This window comes from Acomys minous (genome assembly GCF_964271855.1).
Source record: "Acomys minous genome assembly, chromosome: 1".
In the NCBI taxonomy this organism is placed as follows: domain Eukaryota; kingdom Metazoa; phylum Chordata; class Mammalia; order Rodentia; family Muridae; genus Acomys; species Acomys minous.
Window position 1 is genome coordinate 112711536 of NC_140483.1, and position 18778 is coordinate 112730313.

The 18778-nt window shown below is 42.9% G+C and overlaps 1 protein-coding gene across 3 annotated transcripts in view; it reads left to right on the forward strand.

Annotated features, from left to right (window-relative positions):
• The window catches only part of RGS20 (regulator of G protein signaling 20), a 74096-nt gene extending 58214 nt beyond the window's left edge, over positions 1-15882 (forward strand). For all 3 annotated transcript variants that reach the window (XM_084787225.1, XM_084787226.1, XM_084787227.1), the window contains exons 2-5: positions 847-995; positions 7675-7758; positions 13502-13736; positions 14915-15882. In XM_084787225.1, coding sequence (XP_084643351.1) covers positions 847-995; positions 7675-7758; positions 13502-13736; positions 14915-15103 — 657 coding nt within the window. In that variant the 3' untranslated portion in view covers positions 15104-15882. The remainder of the gene's footprint in view (positions 1-846; positions 996-7674; positions 7759-13501; positions 13737-14914) is intronic.
• Positions 15883-18778: the final 2896 nt, after the last annotated feature.

An 18778-nucleotide genomic window follows, 5' to 3' on the forward strand; every position in this document is an offset into this window, starting at 1 on the left:
GCTCCATCAAGAAATGAAAGATAAAATGAAAGACAGTTATCAAAAGCAAAGTTGGATATAGCAAGTTCTCCTTTCCTGTGCTACTCATATGCCCACCTGTCATTCAGTCTTCGAATCTTCAAGAACAACCAAAACCAGGCTGAAGGTCATAGATCTGTTAGATGGCTTTGAACCCATGGACGTGGGAAAGAGCACTGTCTCTCCAAGGACTGGGGAGGCCCCAGGCTGACTCTAGGCCTGGCTTCCTGGGAAATACTAAGTAATTGCTACACAGTAAGCAGTGTTCTTGGTGCTATGTAGTTCTCAGGGAGTTAGGGTTCTTGTAAAATGCCACAGAGCTAGTGAAGATGTTAACAGTGTGCATGGATCTAGCCGTAGACTGGAGCCCTGCACCCCCAACCCCTCTGAGCATTCTTCAGGGGGCCAGGTTAGTGTGGCTCATCTTTCTGGCAGAGAGTGTTCTCATCCATATCTGTGCTCAGAGTCCCGGGCAGAGTGATTGGTTGTACTTTTCCTTGTAACTGCTCTGCTGTGGTTCAGTCCAGGAAGAACCAGAAGCCTGGAAATGCTTCTGTGCTTGTAACTTACCAGCGACCCCTGTATACCTCCCTTAGTAAACTACCGAAGGGCAAGCCTGTTCTCTAGTTTACTCCCAAAACTTTATACCATGTTCCATTACCTTTGCTAAATAAGCTATCATGCAAGTATAAGCACATCTCACCAGTTTACAGAAATGGCCTGGATATTATCATGTGATGTTTTCTCTGTGAGCCAAACAGGTGACCACCAGGGTTTAAGTCCCAAGAGCACTACATCCTAGTCCAACTGGGTCTTTTTCTTTCACAGCCTGTGGGATCCGAGCAGACTGAGATGCGGATGCGGCAGATGTGCAGCGGAAGTGAAACCCAGGGCTCCATCCCAAGCCAGCAGGGCGTGGGTAGCCGAGGCTCCAATGCTTGCTGCTTCTGCTGGTGCTGCTGCTGCAGCTGTTCTTGGTAAGGTTGGGGGCCTTTCACTAAGGGGCTACTTGGGAGAAAGTCTTTGAGTACAGCCTCTTTACGATACATACATTAAGGGAGGGCATTGGTTTGGCTTGTTTGTAGCCCAGGCTGACCTCAGAACCTTTGTTAGGGATCAAGGAGAATCTTGAACTCCTGATCCCTCTGTCTCTGTTCCCCACATGCTAGGATTACAGGCATGTACCATGTCACTATGTCCCTATGAAAGGCACATAATACACACACACACACACACACACACACACACACACACACACACACACACATATACACATATCAAATGTCTACAACTAATTGTTGAGAAAGCTATAGATACTTCAGCTGAGGCTAGCATCGATGAACACCCAGAGAACATGTAAAAAAAAAAAAAGCTATGAGCACATGTTTGGGTAGAAAGGCTGCATAGATCCCTAACAGTGCCCTTCCTTTTACTTACTGGCTTTGAGGGGGAGTTGGAACTGAAGATGTGTCTTTGAAACTAGAGTTATGAAGCCTGAAATGTTACCATCTTTTGCTTTCATGTGGTTAATTTTGTTTTTTAATGAGATAAATGTCAAAGTACGTGCCTAAAATAGAGACAGAAAACTTCAAAAATATCTAGTCCAGAAGGATGAGTATGAGTGAGAGGCTCAGAGGCCAGGATGTAAAGTGTCTATGCTATTGGCACATAAGGTTATGCTTAGTGCCAGCTAAACTCGGCATCGCTTGGAGATGTCAAGTCTATCATGATCGGTATTGTGTATGTGGCCTTGTGTGCCGCAGCCCACGTGTGCAGTCAGAGGACGACTTTGGAGTTGGTTCCTTCCTTCCACCTTTATGCGGGTTCCAGGGATCAAATTGAGGTTCCCAGCTATGAGAGCCTTTACCCATTGGCAACCAAATATAGAAAAGAATATTTATGTATACATTATGTATGCATCATATACAAATCAACCTTAAAATGAAAGGCAAGGCCAGGCAGCTACTTGGGAGGTTGAGGCACGAAGTCTGACTGAGCTCCTGAGTACAGGAGATTGAGGTTAGTCTTGGGCAACATATAAAGTCCTCATCTTGAAAAAAAATAACATGAGATCCAAGCTAAATTTCAGGTGGCTTAAAAGCCAAGAAGAAAATGTAATACACCATTTTTATGACACTGATATTGGAAAGAGTTCTCTCTCTCTTTCTCTCTCATATATATATATATACATATATATATATATATATATATATATATATATGTATATATATAATTCCAGCCACAGTTTTCCCTCCCTTCTCTCTTCCCAGTCCCTCTCCTACCCCCTCCACTTACCTTCAGAAAAGGGCAGGCCTTTCAGGGATGTGACACAAACATGGCCTATCAAGTTTCAATATAACTAGTCACTTCTCCTCGGATTAAGGCTAGATGAGGTGACCCAGTTGGAAGAAAAGAGTAACAGGAGCAGGCAAAAGAGCCAGAGACAGCCCCTGCTCCCACTGTTAGGACTCCCACAGGAAGAACACATATGCAGAGAGCCTAGCACATATCCATGGAGCCTCCCTGATTGTCCGTTCAGTCTCTGTGACCCTCTATGGGCCCAGGTTAGTGCATTCTATGGGTTTTCTAGTGCTGTCCTTTTCTCCTCTGGCTCCTACAACTGGAATGGGTTACTTTTAAAGATTTATTTATTTATTACTATGTGTACAGTGCTCTGCCTGCACGTACACCGGCAGACCAGAAGAGGGAGTCTGATGACATTATACATGGTTGTGAGCCACCATATGGTTGCTGGGAATTGAACTCAGAACCTCTGGAAGAGCAGTCATGCTCTTAACCTCTGAGCCATCTCTCCACTTCTAAAACTAACAACAACTGCCAGGCACAGTGGCCCACATTTGTAATCCCAGCACCCAGGGAGGCAGAGACAGGCGGTTCTCTGTGAATTCCAGGACAGCCTGGTCTACATAGCAAGTCCAGGACAGCCAAGGCTACACAGAGAAACTGTGTCTTGAAAAACAATACATACATATGTACGTACATATACATACATATATACATACATACATACATACATACATACATACATACATACATACATACAACTGTTGTAAAGAGAAAAGCCCCCTGGGGCTGGAGAGATGGCTCAGTGGTTAAGAGCATGGCTACTCTTTCAATGGACCCAGGTTCAAGTCCCAGCACCCACATGGCAGCTCACAACTCTCTGTAACTCCAGTTCCAGGGGATCCATCACCCTCACACAGACATACATGCAGGCAAAACACCAATACATACAAAATTTTAACAATTGAAATATGCTTTATAAAAAAGATTTCTTTCAAAAAGAAGGAAAGAAAAAAATCCTAACTTTGGCATGATAGCTATCATGCTAGACCTTTGTCCCAGCGTCTCAGAGACTGAGGCAAGCAGATCCTTGGGACTTACTGGCCAGCCAGCCTAGCTCCAGCTAATGAGAGACTTTTTCTCAAAAACAAAAACAAAAACAAAAAACAAAACAAAAACAACAGAGAAAACCCCAAAAAACAAAATAGGTTGCTCCTGAGAAAATCCAGTTGATTTTGTCCTCTGGCATCCACATTCCCCCCCCCACACACACACACGCATGGGTACTACATACACATAAATGCTCTCACACACATGCATGGAACCCACACACACATACATGCACACACACACACAAACGCACGGGTACTACACACACATACATGCACACATATACAAATAAGCAGTAAAAATTTTAAAAATGAGAAGGTAAAACATAGACAAGATAATTACAGTGTCCTTAATAAACAATTAATATCCAGGGTGCCAGGACATAGCATAATGACCAAATGAAAAACAAGCAAATGAAATGGCACAGAAAAGATAATCTATATGTGATCCTGCCAATAACACTAAAATAAATGCAAGATGATAGCCTGGCATGGTGGCCCAAACATTTCATCCCAGTACTCGGGAGGCAGAGACAGATGGATCTCTGTAAGTTTGAGGCCAGCCTGGTCTACAAAATGAGTTCAGGATAGAGAAATCCTGTCTCAAAAAAAAAAAAAACAGAACAAAACAGAAAAACCCAAAGAAAAACAAAAACAAAAACAAAAAAACAAGCCAAAACAAAAACAAAAGAGCAAGTTGAATATACTCCCTTTTAAATGTGTTCCTAGAAAGCCACCTAAGAGACAGTGAAGCGCATTCAGAAGTGTCTGTGAGATGTGGCATCAGTCTCTGTGAGACAATGGAAAGCAGTTCCCTAGGTCACAAACAGGAAATAGATGGATCCATGCCTCTTGGTGTCTTCATGCTGTTGCCACTTAAGCTCCTGTGCTACAGGAGGGAAAGCGATTACAAGGCAATGGATACTGTAAAGTAATGCTTATGAAACATCTAAAGTGCACATGTTGCACGGTGCCACAAGTGTGGATGAAAATGATGGGCAAAATCAGCTTGGCGGTTACTTAGATGTCAGATACACAGGGAGAACACAGAACAAAGTCTATGTGTGCTGAGAAGAATTTTTTTCCAGAATCAATAGAGTCGTAATTATACCAAAATATGCCTTGTTTTTACATCAGTGGAAAACAATTCAATTTCCTGATCTTTTTTTTTTCCCCCTCAGCACTCTTTTAAGATGTGTCTGTGTCAGCATACATAGCAGAGTAAGTTTTCTAGAAAGAAAACTAGCAATATTTTCTTAAGCCCTAATGGCATTTCTCTTAGAATTTCAGTCTGTGGCCTTCGAATATAAATGGAAACACTCAGATTTTTATTCTGCAAAATGTGAACTTTTCGGCCATCGATGCATTGCTCCTGGACATAACATGTCACCCATGCTCAGGCAAGGAAGTCTAACTCACTGGCCCACCAGAAAGAAACAGAAGGGGGTGTAAAAGTAGAACTGATTGGAAAGAGGAAGTGGTTCAGGGGAGCAAGAAGGGGAGAAGGGAGAATAAGGAGGTAAATACGATAAAAATTCATTATACACATGTGAAAATGTTATTATATATAGCTAGTATATGCTAATAAAAGCGATAAGCTTTTTCTGTAATGCTGGAGGGTGTTCCCTTCCTTTCTCACTAAAAAGGGAAGCCCCCCAACCCCAGTCTTACAGAACATTGCTAAAGTACAGCAAGCACTGCTTTGGCTGTGTTCATCATCCTTTTCTGGAGGACCAGCCACAGCCGACCCTGGTAAACAAAGTGAATCAGAAGAACACTGTCTGTGTTTTTTCTCTGGCGTACATCGTTCCCTTTAAACTATTTCAGCTTTAGCAAAATAAGATGGAAAAATGTCAAAGCTCAAGTAAATTTTATATTATTCAGGTCACAATATAGCTTCCAATTCTCTTTACACCCTTGTGTTAAATTCATAACTCCTTTTTTCTTTGCTTTCTTCACACCCACTGTGCAGTCATGTGCTCTGCTTACAAAGAAGCCAGGAAGTCAGGCAGGATAAATACTCTTCCAGACAGGGGGCCACCGCAGTGCCTCTCAAAGGTTTTTCTGTTTTGTTTCATTTTTAAAAACCATTATTTATTGAAATGTTTTCGGCATAGCATCATAAAAGAAATAAGTCAAAAGGATTCCTGCATTTTTAATGATTTTTGCCTTTACAAGAAAATAGACCTCTCACTCTCTTCTCTCTGTCTCTGTCTCTGTCTCTCTGTCTCTCTGTCTCTCTGTCTCTCTGTCTCTCTGTCTGTCTGTCTCTCTGTGTGTGTGTGTGTGTGTGTGTGTGTGTGTGTGTGTGTGTGTGTGTCTGTCTGTCTGTCTGTCTCTGTCTCTGTCTCTCTCTCTCTCTCTCTCTCTCTCTCTCTCTCTCTCTCTCTCTCATACACACACACACACACACACACACACACACACACACGTGCGCGCGCACAATAAAAATTTTAAAACCTGATTGCTAAAAGGAGGTTGAAAGACTTTCATAAAATAACATGTTAAGGAAAAGCATAGGAAAACGGAACACTAATGATGCCATAGCAAAACAAAAAAGCTTCTATCATGAATGATAAAAATCCACTTTCAGAGGTTGATGGGACTGTTCAGTGGTCAAACACATGCTCAGCAGGCATGAATTGGTAGGTTTGGTCTTTAGTACCAAAACAAAACATTATTTTAAGCAGTTAGGATGTTGGAACTTTCCTGCTAATGCCAAGAATAAGCCAAGAACATCACAGTCTCTACCACTGTCTGACATTGTGTTGTAGGGATCTGCCAAGAGGAAGCATTTAGTTAGAGCCTACAACTTAGAGAGAAAATCCCCCCTATTTTTAGATGATGCAAAAATACCTCAAAAGTCCAAAACAACCATTATTAGAGCTGATGAGTAGATCCGAAGGATATAAAGTCCATGAAAATAACTATCATTTGAGCTTGCGTCTAAAATGTATAAAGCTACCAGAGTTAAGAGCACTGGCTGCTCTTGCAGGGAGCATGGGCTCAGTTCCCAGCATCCACACAGCTGTTCTCAAGCACCTGAAACATCAGTTCCAAGGGATCCATCCAGTGCCCTCTTCTGACCTCTGCAGACGCCATTCACACTGGCGTATGGTACACAGACATAAATGCAGGCAAAACACCCATGTACATAAAAATAAAATCTTTCTCAAAAGCAAAAGATAAACTGGTATTTAAATGTCAGGGATCAGAAAAACACAGGCCAGAGCAAATGTGTGACAGCTCATAATATGTGGAAAGAGGCTTGACACCATCAGCCATTAGTAAAATGCAAATCAAAATCACAGTAACCTTTCATACCCACCGAGCTAACTTCTCAACAACTGTTGAGAAAGGATCCAAGACTTGAGACTCCTCAGACATTGCAGAAGGAGTGTGGACTGGTCCAGCCGTCCAGGAAGATAGATTGGGAGTTCCTTGGGTGGTGGGAGTGGATCGTCTGCTTCGTGGCTGTGACGATACAGCAGTTTAGCAGTGGGATCTTTCACCCTCTGAGCCATTTCACCAGTACCCCCCACCACCCCCCAGTCTTATTTTCTTTCTCTTTGTTTTGATTTTTGAGACAGAGTAGCCCTGACTGGCCTAGAACTCACAACATATAGACGTGCCTCTGCCTTCTGAATGCTGGCTTTAAAGGCTGCCTTGTTTTCCTGCTTTGTGTTGTGTTGATTTTTAAATTTTTTTATTTTATTAATTTATTCATATTACATCTCAATGGTTATCCCATCCCTTGTATCCTCCCATTCTTCCCTCCCTCCCATTTTCCCCTTACTCCCCTCCCCTATGACTGTGACTGAGGGGGACCTCCTCCCCTTGTATATGCTCATAGGGTATCAAGTCTATTCTTGGTGTTGTGGTGTTTTTAAGAGTTATATATTTTTATTTCTATGTACTTGTTCTGCCTGCAGACATGTTAGTGTAGCACATGTGTGACACGTGGCCACAAAGATCAGAAGAAGACATTCAGTTCCTTGGAACTTGAGCCTCCATGTGAGTCTTGGGACCTGAACCTGGGATCTCTGCAAAAAAGTGTTTTACCCATTCAGCCATCTCTCCAGCACACTCTTGGTTCTCTTAAAAATAATAATCAGGGTCACTTTTTTTTTTTTTAACAAAAGTAACTCTACTTGAGGATCTAAAAATGTCTTTGATAATATTCACTTAGGGAATATGTTCCTCAGGCACTTCAGTCAACACATAATCCTCTTGTTTCTTACAGCCTCACTGTCAGAAACCAAGAAGAACAGAGACCCCAAAGAGCGTCCCACGAACTCAGAACAGACATTCCAGCCTGTGAAGAAAGGTGAACTCTTGCATTTTATTAGCTCACAGTACTGACAGCGATGCCAGCATCTCCCCTTTGCTTTTTGTGTTATAAGTTTCAACAGAACACAGGCATTTCCCCATAACTACCATTTAGTAACATCAGGTCTCAATGTGACTTTGAGTTTCCCCTGCAGAATTCCTTTTAATTCATTTAATAACAAGGAAAAGAGTCAGCCCACTCTTCAGTTCCAAAGGTGAATCACAAATAGAAGTTGATCCCTCTTGACAACCCATAACGATGTAATTCTGTTTATGTATAATATATTTTTATGAGCAAAAACCATAATGATACATCTTATTTGGTCTTCAGGAAATTTAGTGAGTTCCATTTTAGTGAAGTTAAGATTCCATTAGAATTCCAAATTAATTCTACACGGCTGAGGTGGTGTTGTGTGACTTTTCCTATAGCTGACGTCTTCTCACCCCGGACAGGGCACTGACAGCAGATCAAAGAAACGGGTCCACTCAAGTCCACCTTAATGAGCTGGTGGGTGTATTGGGGTTACTGGCATGAGCATAGGCAAAGGGTTACATACGTGAGTGACCCCAAGGCAGATTCATCCCCTCAGACCCACTCATCACTGTGACAGCTCACGAATGTGGCGCCCCTGGGGCTCTCTGCACATCTCATAGGCATTGGGGGTCTAAGAGTCCCCTGCCTTTGGATCATGACTGCATGCGCAATCTCGAGGAAGTGCCTTGTGAGATCCCCAGATGCCACATTTCGTTTACTTCCTGGGTTTTGTGAGCCTCTCCTCCCTGCAGAAGAGCGGATTCAGTGTCAACCACAACCAATCTGCTACTTAAAATCTAAGTGCTTTGAAGAAAAAAATATATAATGTAATGTTTTTACTTTTGATTTTTTGGTTTCTATTTTTAATGTTTAATTTTGGGGTATTTGATGTAGGATGAGCTTGGAACCTTACAGCCCTCCTCCTGCCCCTCTTGAGCACTGGATTTTGGTGTGCATCACCCACAGCAACTTTGTATTGCTTTTCTTTTTCTATTTCTTCCCCCGACTCTTTTCTCTTATCAAATTTCCTATTGGCTTACCTTCCTGTAACTATTCTGACCTCTATTCTTTATTTTGCTCTTTTTAAAATATTTATTTTATGTATATGAGTGTTTCACTTGCGTGTATGTATATACACCAGGTACATGCCTGGTGCCTATGGATACCAGAAAGGGTGTTGGATCCTCTAGGACTGGAGTTGCAAAAGGTTGTGAGCCACCACGTGGATGGTTGGAATCAATCCCTAGTCCTCCGCAAGAACAGCCAGTGCTAGTAAATGCTGCCTCTCTCCTCCCGCTTCATATCTATTCTTAATATTATGCCTTTTCTACTGCAGACATTAGGCAAATACCCTGATAGCATTGTTAAATAGTTTTATTTTATTTATTTTTGCAGATAGAATAATAGTTTATCAGGGTTAGGTAAATTTCCTTTCATCTTTACCTTGTGTATATTTGCCCTGGTTTTCAAAGTCTGGGAGATATAGCAACACCGTCTGGCCCACTTCTCACAGTATATGAGTTTGTCAGAAGTAGCAGGTGTCTCATAGACCCCCCAGGACACTGAATTCCGGGCCACAGCTCCCAAGCATTAGGATAGAGAGCAGAAAGGTGTATCTCAACTTTCAGCCTTGGCCCAATAATGGCCACATTCTGCCTCTATTTGTGTGTGTGTGTGTGTGTGTGTGTGTGTGTGTGTGTGTGTGTGTGTGTCTGTGTGTGTGTGTCTGTGTGTGTGTGCGCGTGCGCGTGCGCGTAAAGCAGGGATGATAACAGTTTGTTGCAATTAAGGTTTTTCTTCTATGTCTGCTCTAGCTCCCAGATAGTGAGACAGAGACCTGTTACATTTATTAATGAGCTTTAAGCACCATAACTGATCAGCTTCTAATCTACTCTAACTCAAGCATGCTAGCCTGGCCTACTTCCCAGCCATGTGCCTTTTTCCTGTCTTCTAGTCTTGCCTTAGGTGCCTCAAGCTCCATCCTTGTCCTCATGGCAACACCTTTATGGCTCCTCCTCCTTCTCCTCCTCCTCCTTCTTCTTCTTCTTCTTCTCTCTCTCTCTCTCTCTCTCTCTCTCTCTCTCTCTCTCTCTCTCTCTCTCTCTCTCCCTCCCTCCCTCTCTCTCCCATCCCTCCCCTCTCCCCCACCTTTGACTGGGAACAGAAGTCTCAGTCCCACTTATTGTCCACTCTACCTCTACCCAGTCATAGGCTCCTCAGCTTCTTTATTAACAAAGCGGAGATAATTGGGGAGTAATTTTTCACAGCATTGAAACAGGAGATTCCCCAATAGCAATGACAATATCAGAATCTGTTAGCATTTAGCTCACTGCCATTTCAGCCATGAACAACCGAATCTACAGAGACACCTTAATACAATATAGATGAAGGTCACCTCTACATAGTTTGTTGTAGCTAAGCCAACCCATGGTGGTTGTGAATACTGAGTAGGGAAGTGAGGCACTTGTAACAGAGCACTTGTATCCAGTGTAGTTTGGCCTGGCTTTGTTCCACGTCACACTCAGTTAATAAAACACAAAATGATAAAATATCTGCTTTTTGGTGCAGATGCTCACAGTGGTTCACCATGGAGCCATTGCCCTTTTGTCCTAATTTGTAGATTATATAGATTTAAACCATACCCAGTGAGTATCTTAAGATATATAATCTGAAGATGTTATCTTTTCTTTAGAGAATAGAGTACAAAGAAATCAGAGATTAAAAAAAAAAGATATCCGAGATAAAAGATTTTTTTTTTTTAAAGAATAGGGAAGGAGAGCCTTAGGGATAAGAGAATTTGGGAGCCTAAAGCAAAGCAAAGTAAGTTTATGTATAAACTATTTGGGGATCACTTGTCTGTGCCAGTGAAAAATTGGAAATCAGGTGCTCTAATTTCTGGCCTTTGACTGACGCCATGTTTTTTTAAAAATAAAATCTCGGTCCATGAAGGAAAAGTGCAATTGACTTAGTTCAGGCTGGCATTAGGAAGCCAGGAGAAATGAGAGGGCAAGGCATGGTGGGCGGGCTGGGAGCTAGAGCCATTTGGGGAAATCAGACTTAAGCTAGAGTTTGGAATCAAATTCACAGACAAATGACGTGCACATACCTCAGAAGTGGTTAGATCAGCGGCTTGGTTCGGAGCAGCCACTGGCGGGAGCACTTGGCTGTATTGCAGTCCCTGGTCCTACCCTGTCCTGAACTGTTGCAATTTACAGACAAGATGGTTAAGCAGCATGGGGTGGGAGATCTAAGAGAAAGAGGCAGGGCTTGGAAAAAAAGAGAAATAGAGAGTCAAGAGCTGCTTTCCATTCCCCTGCTTGCTTTTAGTGTTCCTGAATAATATCAAAAATTTGATTGGAAAGGCAAAGAGATTTAGAGCCCTTTGGGTAGCATTTCAGGTGTAGAGGCTGGAGATGTATCCCAAAGGGAAGTGAGAAAACATGAAGACACCATCTCTATGGATGAGAGACAGGAAGGAAGTTATCACTGCAGCCTGTAGTCCTGGGCATCCCCACACTCAGGAGGACCAAACAAAGACCCAAGCCATTATCACACTTATACAGATCAAAGGCTTAGCCTGGTTAAGCCAGAAGGTAAGGAAGAAAACTGAGCTCTTATAGTAGGATTTCATCCACAAGAAAGGACTGAGGAACAGAATCACAAAAGCCCCGAGGGCCTAGAGGAGCTGTGAGACTTGCAGGAAGCTCCAGAGTAGAGATGATGGAGGAGCAGGAAGCAGTGCAGGGGCTAAGACGCCCAGTAGGGACTAAAAGAAACTGCAGGGAAGCCAGGCATGATGGTGCACGCCTTTAGTCCCAGCACTTAGGGAGGCAGAGGAAGGCAAATTGATGTGAGTTCGAGGTCAGCCTGGTCTACAAAGCAAGTCCAGGACAGCCAAGGCAACACAAAGAAACCCTGTCTCAACAAAACAAAAAAAGAAAAGACAGAAAGAATGAAAACTGCAGGTTTGCAGCAATGAGGATGGTAGGATGGAGACAAGTGAAATTTACCTGAGTGTCAGAGGTAGAAAGGGCACTGAGCTATTGGTGAGCCAGAAAGCAGATCTGTTGACGGTGGAGGTAGCAGGAGAAGGGGTCCCAGTTTGTCCAGACACCAGGAGAGCAGTGCCCCACCCTCAGTCTTTGACACCAATGTTATGATCTATAATGAGGATGCTGCAGCAGTGGGGTGGCACTATGGCAAGCCGATGCCAAACTGTACCCCCCTGAGGAATTATGTCACACAACAGATCTGGTATAAAGGAGGTTTATTGAGGGGGAAGGGAGGGGAGGGAGCCATGAGAATAGAGAGAAAGGAGGTGGCCAGGACACAGTGAGAGAGACAGGTGGGGGAGGTGTGTGTGTGTGTGTGTGTGTGTGTGTGTGTGTGTGTGTGTGTGTGTGTAGGAAGGTGGTCCTTTTATAGGCCCTATATACCTGGCACATCTGGTAATGGTAGCAGGTAATAATATAAGATGTTGCTAGGTCCCTGGGGCAGCCAGCAGAATGGCCTGTATGCTAACACCTGTAACACTTTGAGTCTGGCCATTTATTTGGACTGCCTTTGGATGACACAATCCAACCAGGAACATTGTATCCAGAATCAACATTGTATCCAGATGGTTTCATAGACCACTTCCACAATACTTCCTTATCTATATGATACCTAAGAGGCTGCTATTATCTGTGATGCCAAAATCTGTACAAAACCAGAAAGTGAGATTCAAGTCCTACTTGCAGAGCATTATGGGTAAATCCCAAGAGACTTAATGAAGTGGGAAAAATGAGTCGCAGAAGACAATGGGTTGGCTATTTTATAAACATTGTGGAAAGCCACAGAATATACTCTTCAGGGAAACATACAAATATGCAACTGTGAAAATACAAGAGAAAGTAGATATTAATGATCACTGTAAATTAGGCTTTTCTTGATCTCAGTGCAGTTAAACTAAACGCAAACATGGTAGCCCAAAGTCAAGTCCAGCCATTCTCTCAGGATGAGCGCCTTCCCTTCGTGAATACTCTGGCTCTTCAGGTCGAGGATCCATTCCCAGCTGATTATTTTGTTGCTGCCCCTCATAACTTGGACTTATATCAGGGTGTTCTTTTCTCTTTCTCAAGTGTTAAATGAATCTTAAAAAGTAGTCAGTGGACATTGCTGGGTCAGTGTGACATATAACTTAGTTCTGTCAGGGAAAATTGGAAAGCTTGGTGTCAGATGGTTGCAGGATTTTTCTTCTTCTTCTTCTTCTTCTTCTTCTTCTTCTTCTTCTTCTTCTTCTTCTTCCTTTTAGACATGGTTTCTCTGTGTAGCTTTGGCTGTCCTAGACTAATTTTGTAGACTAGGCTGGCCTCTAACTCACAGCGATCCACCTGCCTCTGCCTCCTGAGTGCTGGGATTAAAGGCGTGCGCCACCACGCCCAAGCACTGTCAGATGTGCCCAGATGTAAAGAAAGTATGGCCATAAGGTTAGTCAAAAAGTTACAATGCTCTGGGTGTGGTAGCACATGCCTTTAGTCCCACAGAGCCATTTACAGACATCCATTTTGCGTTTTGTGTGTTTTGCCAATGAGAATAGTGCTCTCCCTTCCTAAAAGGGCCCAACATTCATGCGTTTTGTATCAGAGATGAAAAGCTATGGAACAAAAACTGAGTTCACCACCAGTCACATCTTCCTCTCATTCCTTTTCTTTTGGCCACCGCCCAGCCCCACTCCCACCCTGGAAGAAGTGTGCGCCTGGGCCCAGTCATTTGACAACCTAATGGTCACTCCAGCTGGAAGGAACACATTCCGGGAATTCCTCCGAACAGAATTCAGTGAAGAAAACATGCTTTTCTGGATGGCCTGTGAAGAACTGAAAAGGGAAGCGAATAAAAGCACTATTGAGGAGAAAGCAAGGATAATATATGAAGACTACATTTCTATTCTCTCTCCTAAAGAGGTGTGTGTCTTCTTCCTTCTTTAAATCCCAAGTGGTCCAGACATCTTTTGAGCTGAATAGTAAAATGGAGCTGGAGATTTCAGGAAGCAAATGGCCATGGGCTCAAAAGCATAACCTTAGGACTGTACACTTTGGCCTTCATCCTGAGAGTCAACAACCAGGACAAGGCAGAGCTGAGTGTCAGGATAGAGTTTGCACTTAAAAAAAAAAACCTTGGCCAAATCACAGAATGTGTTGGGAAAGGTAGTGAGCCGACTCCAAAAGGCCACCTGGGAGGCTATGATGCAAATCCAGCAAACAGGACATGGCAGAGAGGAAGGAGGTATTTATTTCTAATAAAATACTTATAAACTAGCAAGCCTGAAAACAACCATCACTTCATTTTCTGCAATGAGTTCACTAATGGCATACACAGTTTCTTAGGATATAAAAAGACATAGAGACAACGCTTACTATAGATACAGCAGTGACTGCTGTAATAGAAAGCTGGGTGCCACTGGCTCTCAGGCTCTGATTTGAGCACTTCACTTTACAGACACCTTTTGTTGACCTGGACTGGCACCAGAAACCTACGCCCAGTGTCTAGCTGGGCAGGAGCCACAGCACGCAGGTTTTTGCCTTCATTAGCAGGGATATATCTATGTACGCTAGCTTCTATCTTCAAAGGAATCTTCCACTTTTTTAAAAGAAGCAAAGCAGTGTGTAGTTTTTTGTTTTATTTGTTTTTTCATTTTGTTTTGTTTTTCAAGACAGGGTTTCTCTGTGTAGCCTTGAGTGTCCTGGACTCGCTTTATAGACCAGGCTGGCCTCGAACTCACAGCGATCTGCCTGCCTCTGCCTCCCAAGTGCTGGGATTAAAGGTGTGCGCCACCACTGCCCAGCTCAGTGTGTGGTTTTCTAAAAAGTCAGCATTCCTTAAACCTGTGAGAATGCAATGCTGACCCCTCAGTATGATTGAGTCCTCTGGCACTGGGCCAGCAATCTGTTTCACAGGCCTCCAGGGGCCACCGGAGACACTTAAGTTCCAGAGTGTCCTTTCATTCACCCGTTAGTCTCTCTCCACAGTTCAGAACTTCAGAACATCTTGTTTGATTGGGGGGTCTTTTGAAAGATAAAACAACTCTGGGAGTTTAGATGGATTTCAAAAGAGAAATTACAGCTGCTACGTCTCTCCACAGGTCAGCTTGGACTCCCGAGTACGAGAGGTCATCAACAGAAACATGGTGGATCCATCCCAACACATATTCGATGACGCTCAGCTGCAGATTTACACCCTAATGCACAGAGACTCCTATCCCCGGTTCATGAACTCTGCAGTCTATAAGGATTTGCTGAAGTCATTAGCTGAGAAAGCAGTTGAAGCATAGCTGGTTTCAAATATATTTATTATTAATAAAAGAAAGATAATTCATGGACCATGTCTAGCACAGGGAATTTAGAGATAGGATGTCTTGTGCCAGAGTGATTCTTGGACTGTTGTTATAACAGATTCTTCCTCCACAGAGAACTATAGATTCACAATGGACACTGCAGCCACCTGTAGTGATACTTGTCAGAAAAAAAAGGGATATGATGGCCTTAGAAAAATAGTACACTCACATTCACAGTTACAGTAGCATGTTCTCAAGGGTGGGGCATGCACTAGCCTGTGTTCTGCCTGCAGCGTAGACACACACAGAACAAATGGAAACATGTTTGTTTTGCATGAGTTCAATAGCATATAACCCTCTAAAGAAAAGGCAGTTAAGTCTTTCTAAATTAACCCTTCCTTCAGTCTGAACACTTCACTTAGCACCATGCAAGGACTGAGGGTCACATTTCATGGAGATGTGACTATTTCTTATAAAAATGGTAACCCACTTTCTCTCTGTATGTGTGTGTGTGCATGTGCACGTGCGTGCGCATGCATCTGTTGTAGTTGGTGGAACACACTGTGCTCTAGGTGAGTCACTCTTGGGGTTTTGATAAGGGAAGCAAGGCTTAAGTGATTCTTCAGTCAGAAAGGGTGACTGTATTATCAGAATCTATCAACCTGAAGTTCATAGCTTGTCATGGTTACACATCCTCAAGTAAGCACATTTGAGTTTTTATTGAAAGAAATGTGGGTATTTTTCACTCTGAAAAATAAAACACAAATTTCTCTCAATTTTGTATTGCTTCATATGTAATTACTGGGGAACATGGATCATGTAGGGATGCATGCAGTACATCTTTCACCTCCCAATGAGTGTTGTCTTTAGATCCCAGGATCTTTTTAAATCACAGCAAATAGGATGACTTCAAAGTTTACAGGTAAAAGTAGTTGTAGACCTAAACTGACCTGAAAAATCCAATGGCTGCAATGATTGGGAAATATAATAAACAAGACATATTTCAGGAGCAGGTTAGACATTTAATCTACAAAGAGCACACCAGTTCCAGCCCTTGTACCGGAATCCTGGCCTCTCCTTTGCCTGATTGTGACTGGCTTCATTACTCAGCCCATCCTCAACAAACCACCTCACCTCTAACTTTTCATAAATATTGTCCCTCGCCTCTTCCGCTATGAACCCATGAATATGTGCAGACCAGCATCTCTCACCTCCTTCAGTACCTCTCAGAAAAAAACGTAGTCTTGTAGTTTCCATGGTTCCAGCCTCTTGCATACGCTTCTGATCTCATTCATCCAACCATTATTTTCATTGAATAAGGCTATAGCTATGGTTCTCCAATGGGTTACATGCAAAGGGCTCCTACAATGTGTTAAGTCCTAGAAAGGAGCAAACCCAGCTCAAAGAATTTTGAAGGTTAAGTAAATATTTTGGCAGAAGTTCCATTAGAGTTTAACCCTATAGAAAAAGAGTGTATATATCCTGTCAGTAGTTAGTGCAGGTGAAGAAGGTATTTGAGTGACTCCAAGTGCATGTCATTAAGGACATGAGACATATGTAAGCCATATAAAAGGACACTAGGAGAGATGATGTGTGTAGAGGGACCTCCATGGCCAAGAGTCCAGGCTTGGAGCTGAGTGTGGTGGCACATACCTGCATTCCTAGCACCCAGGAGACTGGAGTAGGATTTCTGAGTTTGAAGTCCGGATAATAGAGAGACTCTGCTATAACAATGACAATACAGAGCTGGAGGACTGGTTGGGCATTTTTCAGCACACAGACATTTGACAAGCCCTGGGGAGGTAAAGCATGAAGACTGCTGACAAGCTTTTCTGTGGATGAGCAGAGAGGCGAGTCTCAAAGAAGGCTTGAAGAGTTTGCCTTGCTATAGGTAAGAAGGAAGAGAGCCCTGCAGGTATGAGATGTTTCCAGCAGAGGACTAGTAGTATTTCCTATGGGCAAGCCAAAGTCCGCTTACCTAAGCTTTGTCTGTTCTCCCACACCATCATCCTTGCCTGGACTCCTCCCTGCCATGTAAGGACACCCCCTCTGGAGCAAAATGAACTGTAGGCTTGCTCCACTTCCCACCTAAAAACAATCCTGTGTCCATTACCACAGTTGACACTCCTCCCTCACTAGACTTTCACAGCAGTTGTCTACTGCCCCCACCTCATCTCCTCATTCATAGTCACACAGGAGGGTTCCGAGACTGACCTAAGAGGGCATCTGTTGGTCTAAAGCACGTCGTTTCCAACTTTATGATGATCCCAGCCTCCTCACATTATGGGTGGTTTCTTCCTAGACTCACTAGTCCTCTGTCTCCTAGCTCCGTACACTCCGTGTACCCTTCTCCATTCTCCTCTGGGCAGCAGAACACAGTAGCTAGCATAGGGGTTTCCGGCTAGAGTTCATTCCAACCCCACAAGCATGCCAGTTGGGGTGGGTTTTTGGGTTTGTCCTCCTTGGTAGGACTCGGGGTAACACTAGCACTCTATGAAGACTTAGAGAAATCCATGTAGACTCCAAATAAACACAACAAGCTAATCACTACCATCACCTGCTTATTGAAAGTGATGGCCCCTGAACTGTGAGGTTTGGCTTACTTTTCCTTGATGTCTCTTCTATTTACTTAAAATGCACCAAATGTCTACCAAATCAGGGTCAAGTTTGAAATCATTCATGAATTTGAGTCAACTTCTATATGGACATCTACTATATCTCACAAATAAGGGATATTCAGCTTGTCTTAATCTTGACTCTCAAAATGGTACTGTTTACATTAAACATTAATTGGAATCATAAACACTTCATCAAGCTATACAGTTTAATGTAGAATACATTGAACTTGCTAAAATTTTTATTCCAAAACAGGTTTCAGATTTTTTTTCCCTTCAAATTGGGGGTGGATGCATTAGGCATGGTGGTACACATCTTTACTTCCAGCACTTGGGAGGCAGACACAGGCAGATCTTTGTGAGTCTGAGAACAGCAGCCTGAAGTTCTTATTAAGTTCCAGCCCAATCAGGTGGTTTTCATGGAGGCTCCTGAAATCCTTGTCCACAGCTGTTGTTGTCTGGGGTGGTGATGCAGCCTTGCTAGAGGAAGTATGTCACAGGGGGCAGGCCTGGGAAGTTTATAGTCTTGGCCCAGTTGCAGCTGGCTCTTTCTCTTCCAGCCTGTGCTTGATCATGGACCAACCTCTGTGCCATTTAAGGACCCTCCCTCTGGAACAAAATGAACTCTTCCATAGTTTGTTTTTGGTCTTGGTGTTTTAATACAGGAACCAAAGAAACTAATATACAGTGAGACTCTATCTCCAAAAAAACTTATTTAAGAGGCAAGAGTAAAAATAAATAAATAAATAAATAAAAGGAAATAAAACTGACTTGTATTTAAAAAAAAAAAACTAAATAATGTAAATTTAAGATCCTTTTACTAGGGCTGAGCGACAACTCACTTAATAAACTGCTTACCATGTAAGGATTTGTGTTTAATCTGCAGAGCTCATCTGAAAAAACAAAAAATGAAAACAAACAAAAAAGGCAGGTGTGTGTGTGTGTGTGTGTGTGTGTGTGTGTGTGTGTGTGTGTGTGTGTGTACTTACAATTCTAGTGCTAAAAAGGAGACAAGAGGATCTGAAGTTTGCTAGCCACTGAGACTGCAAAATCAGTA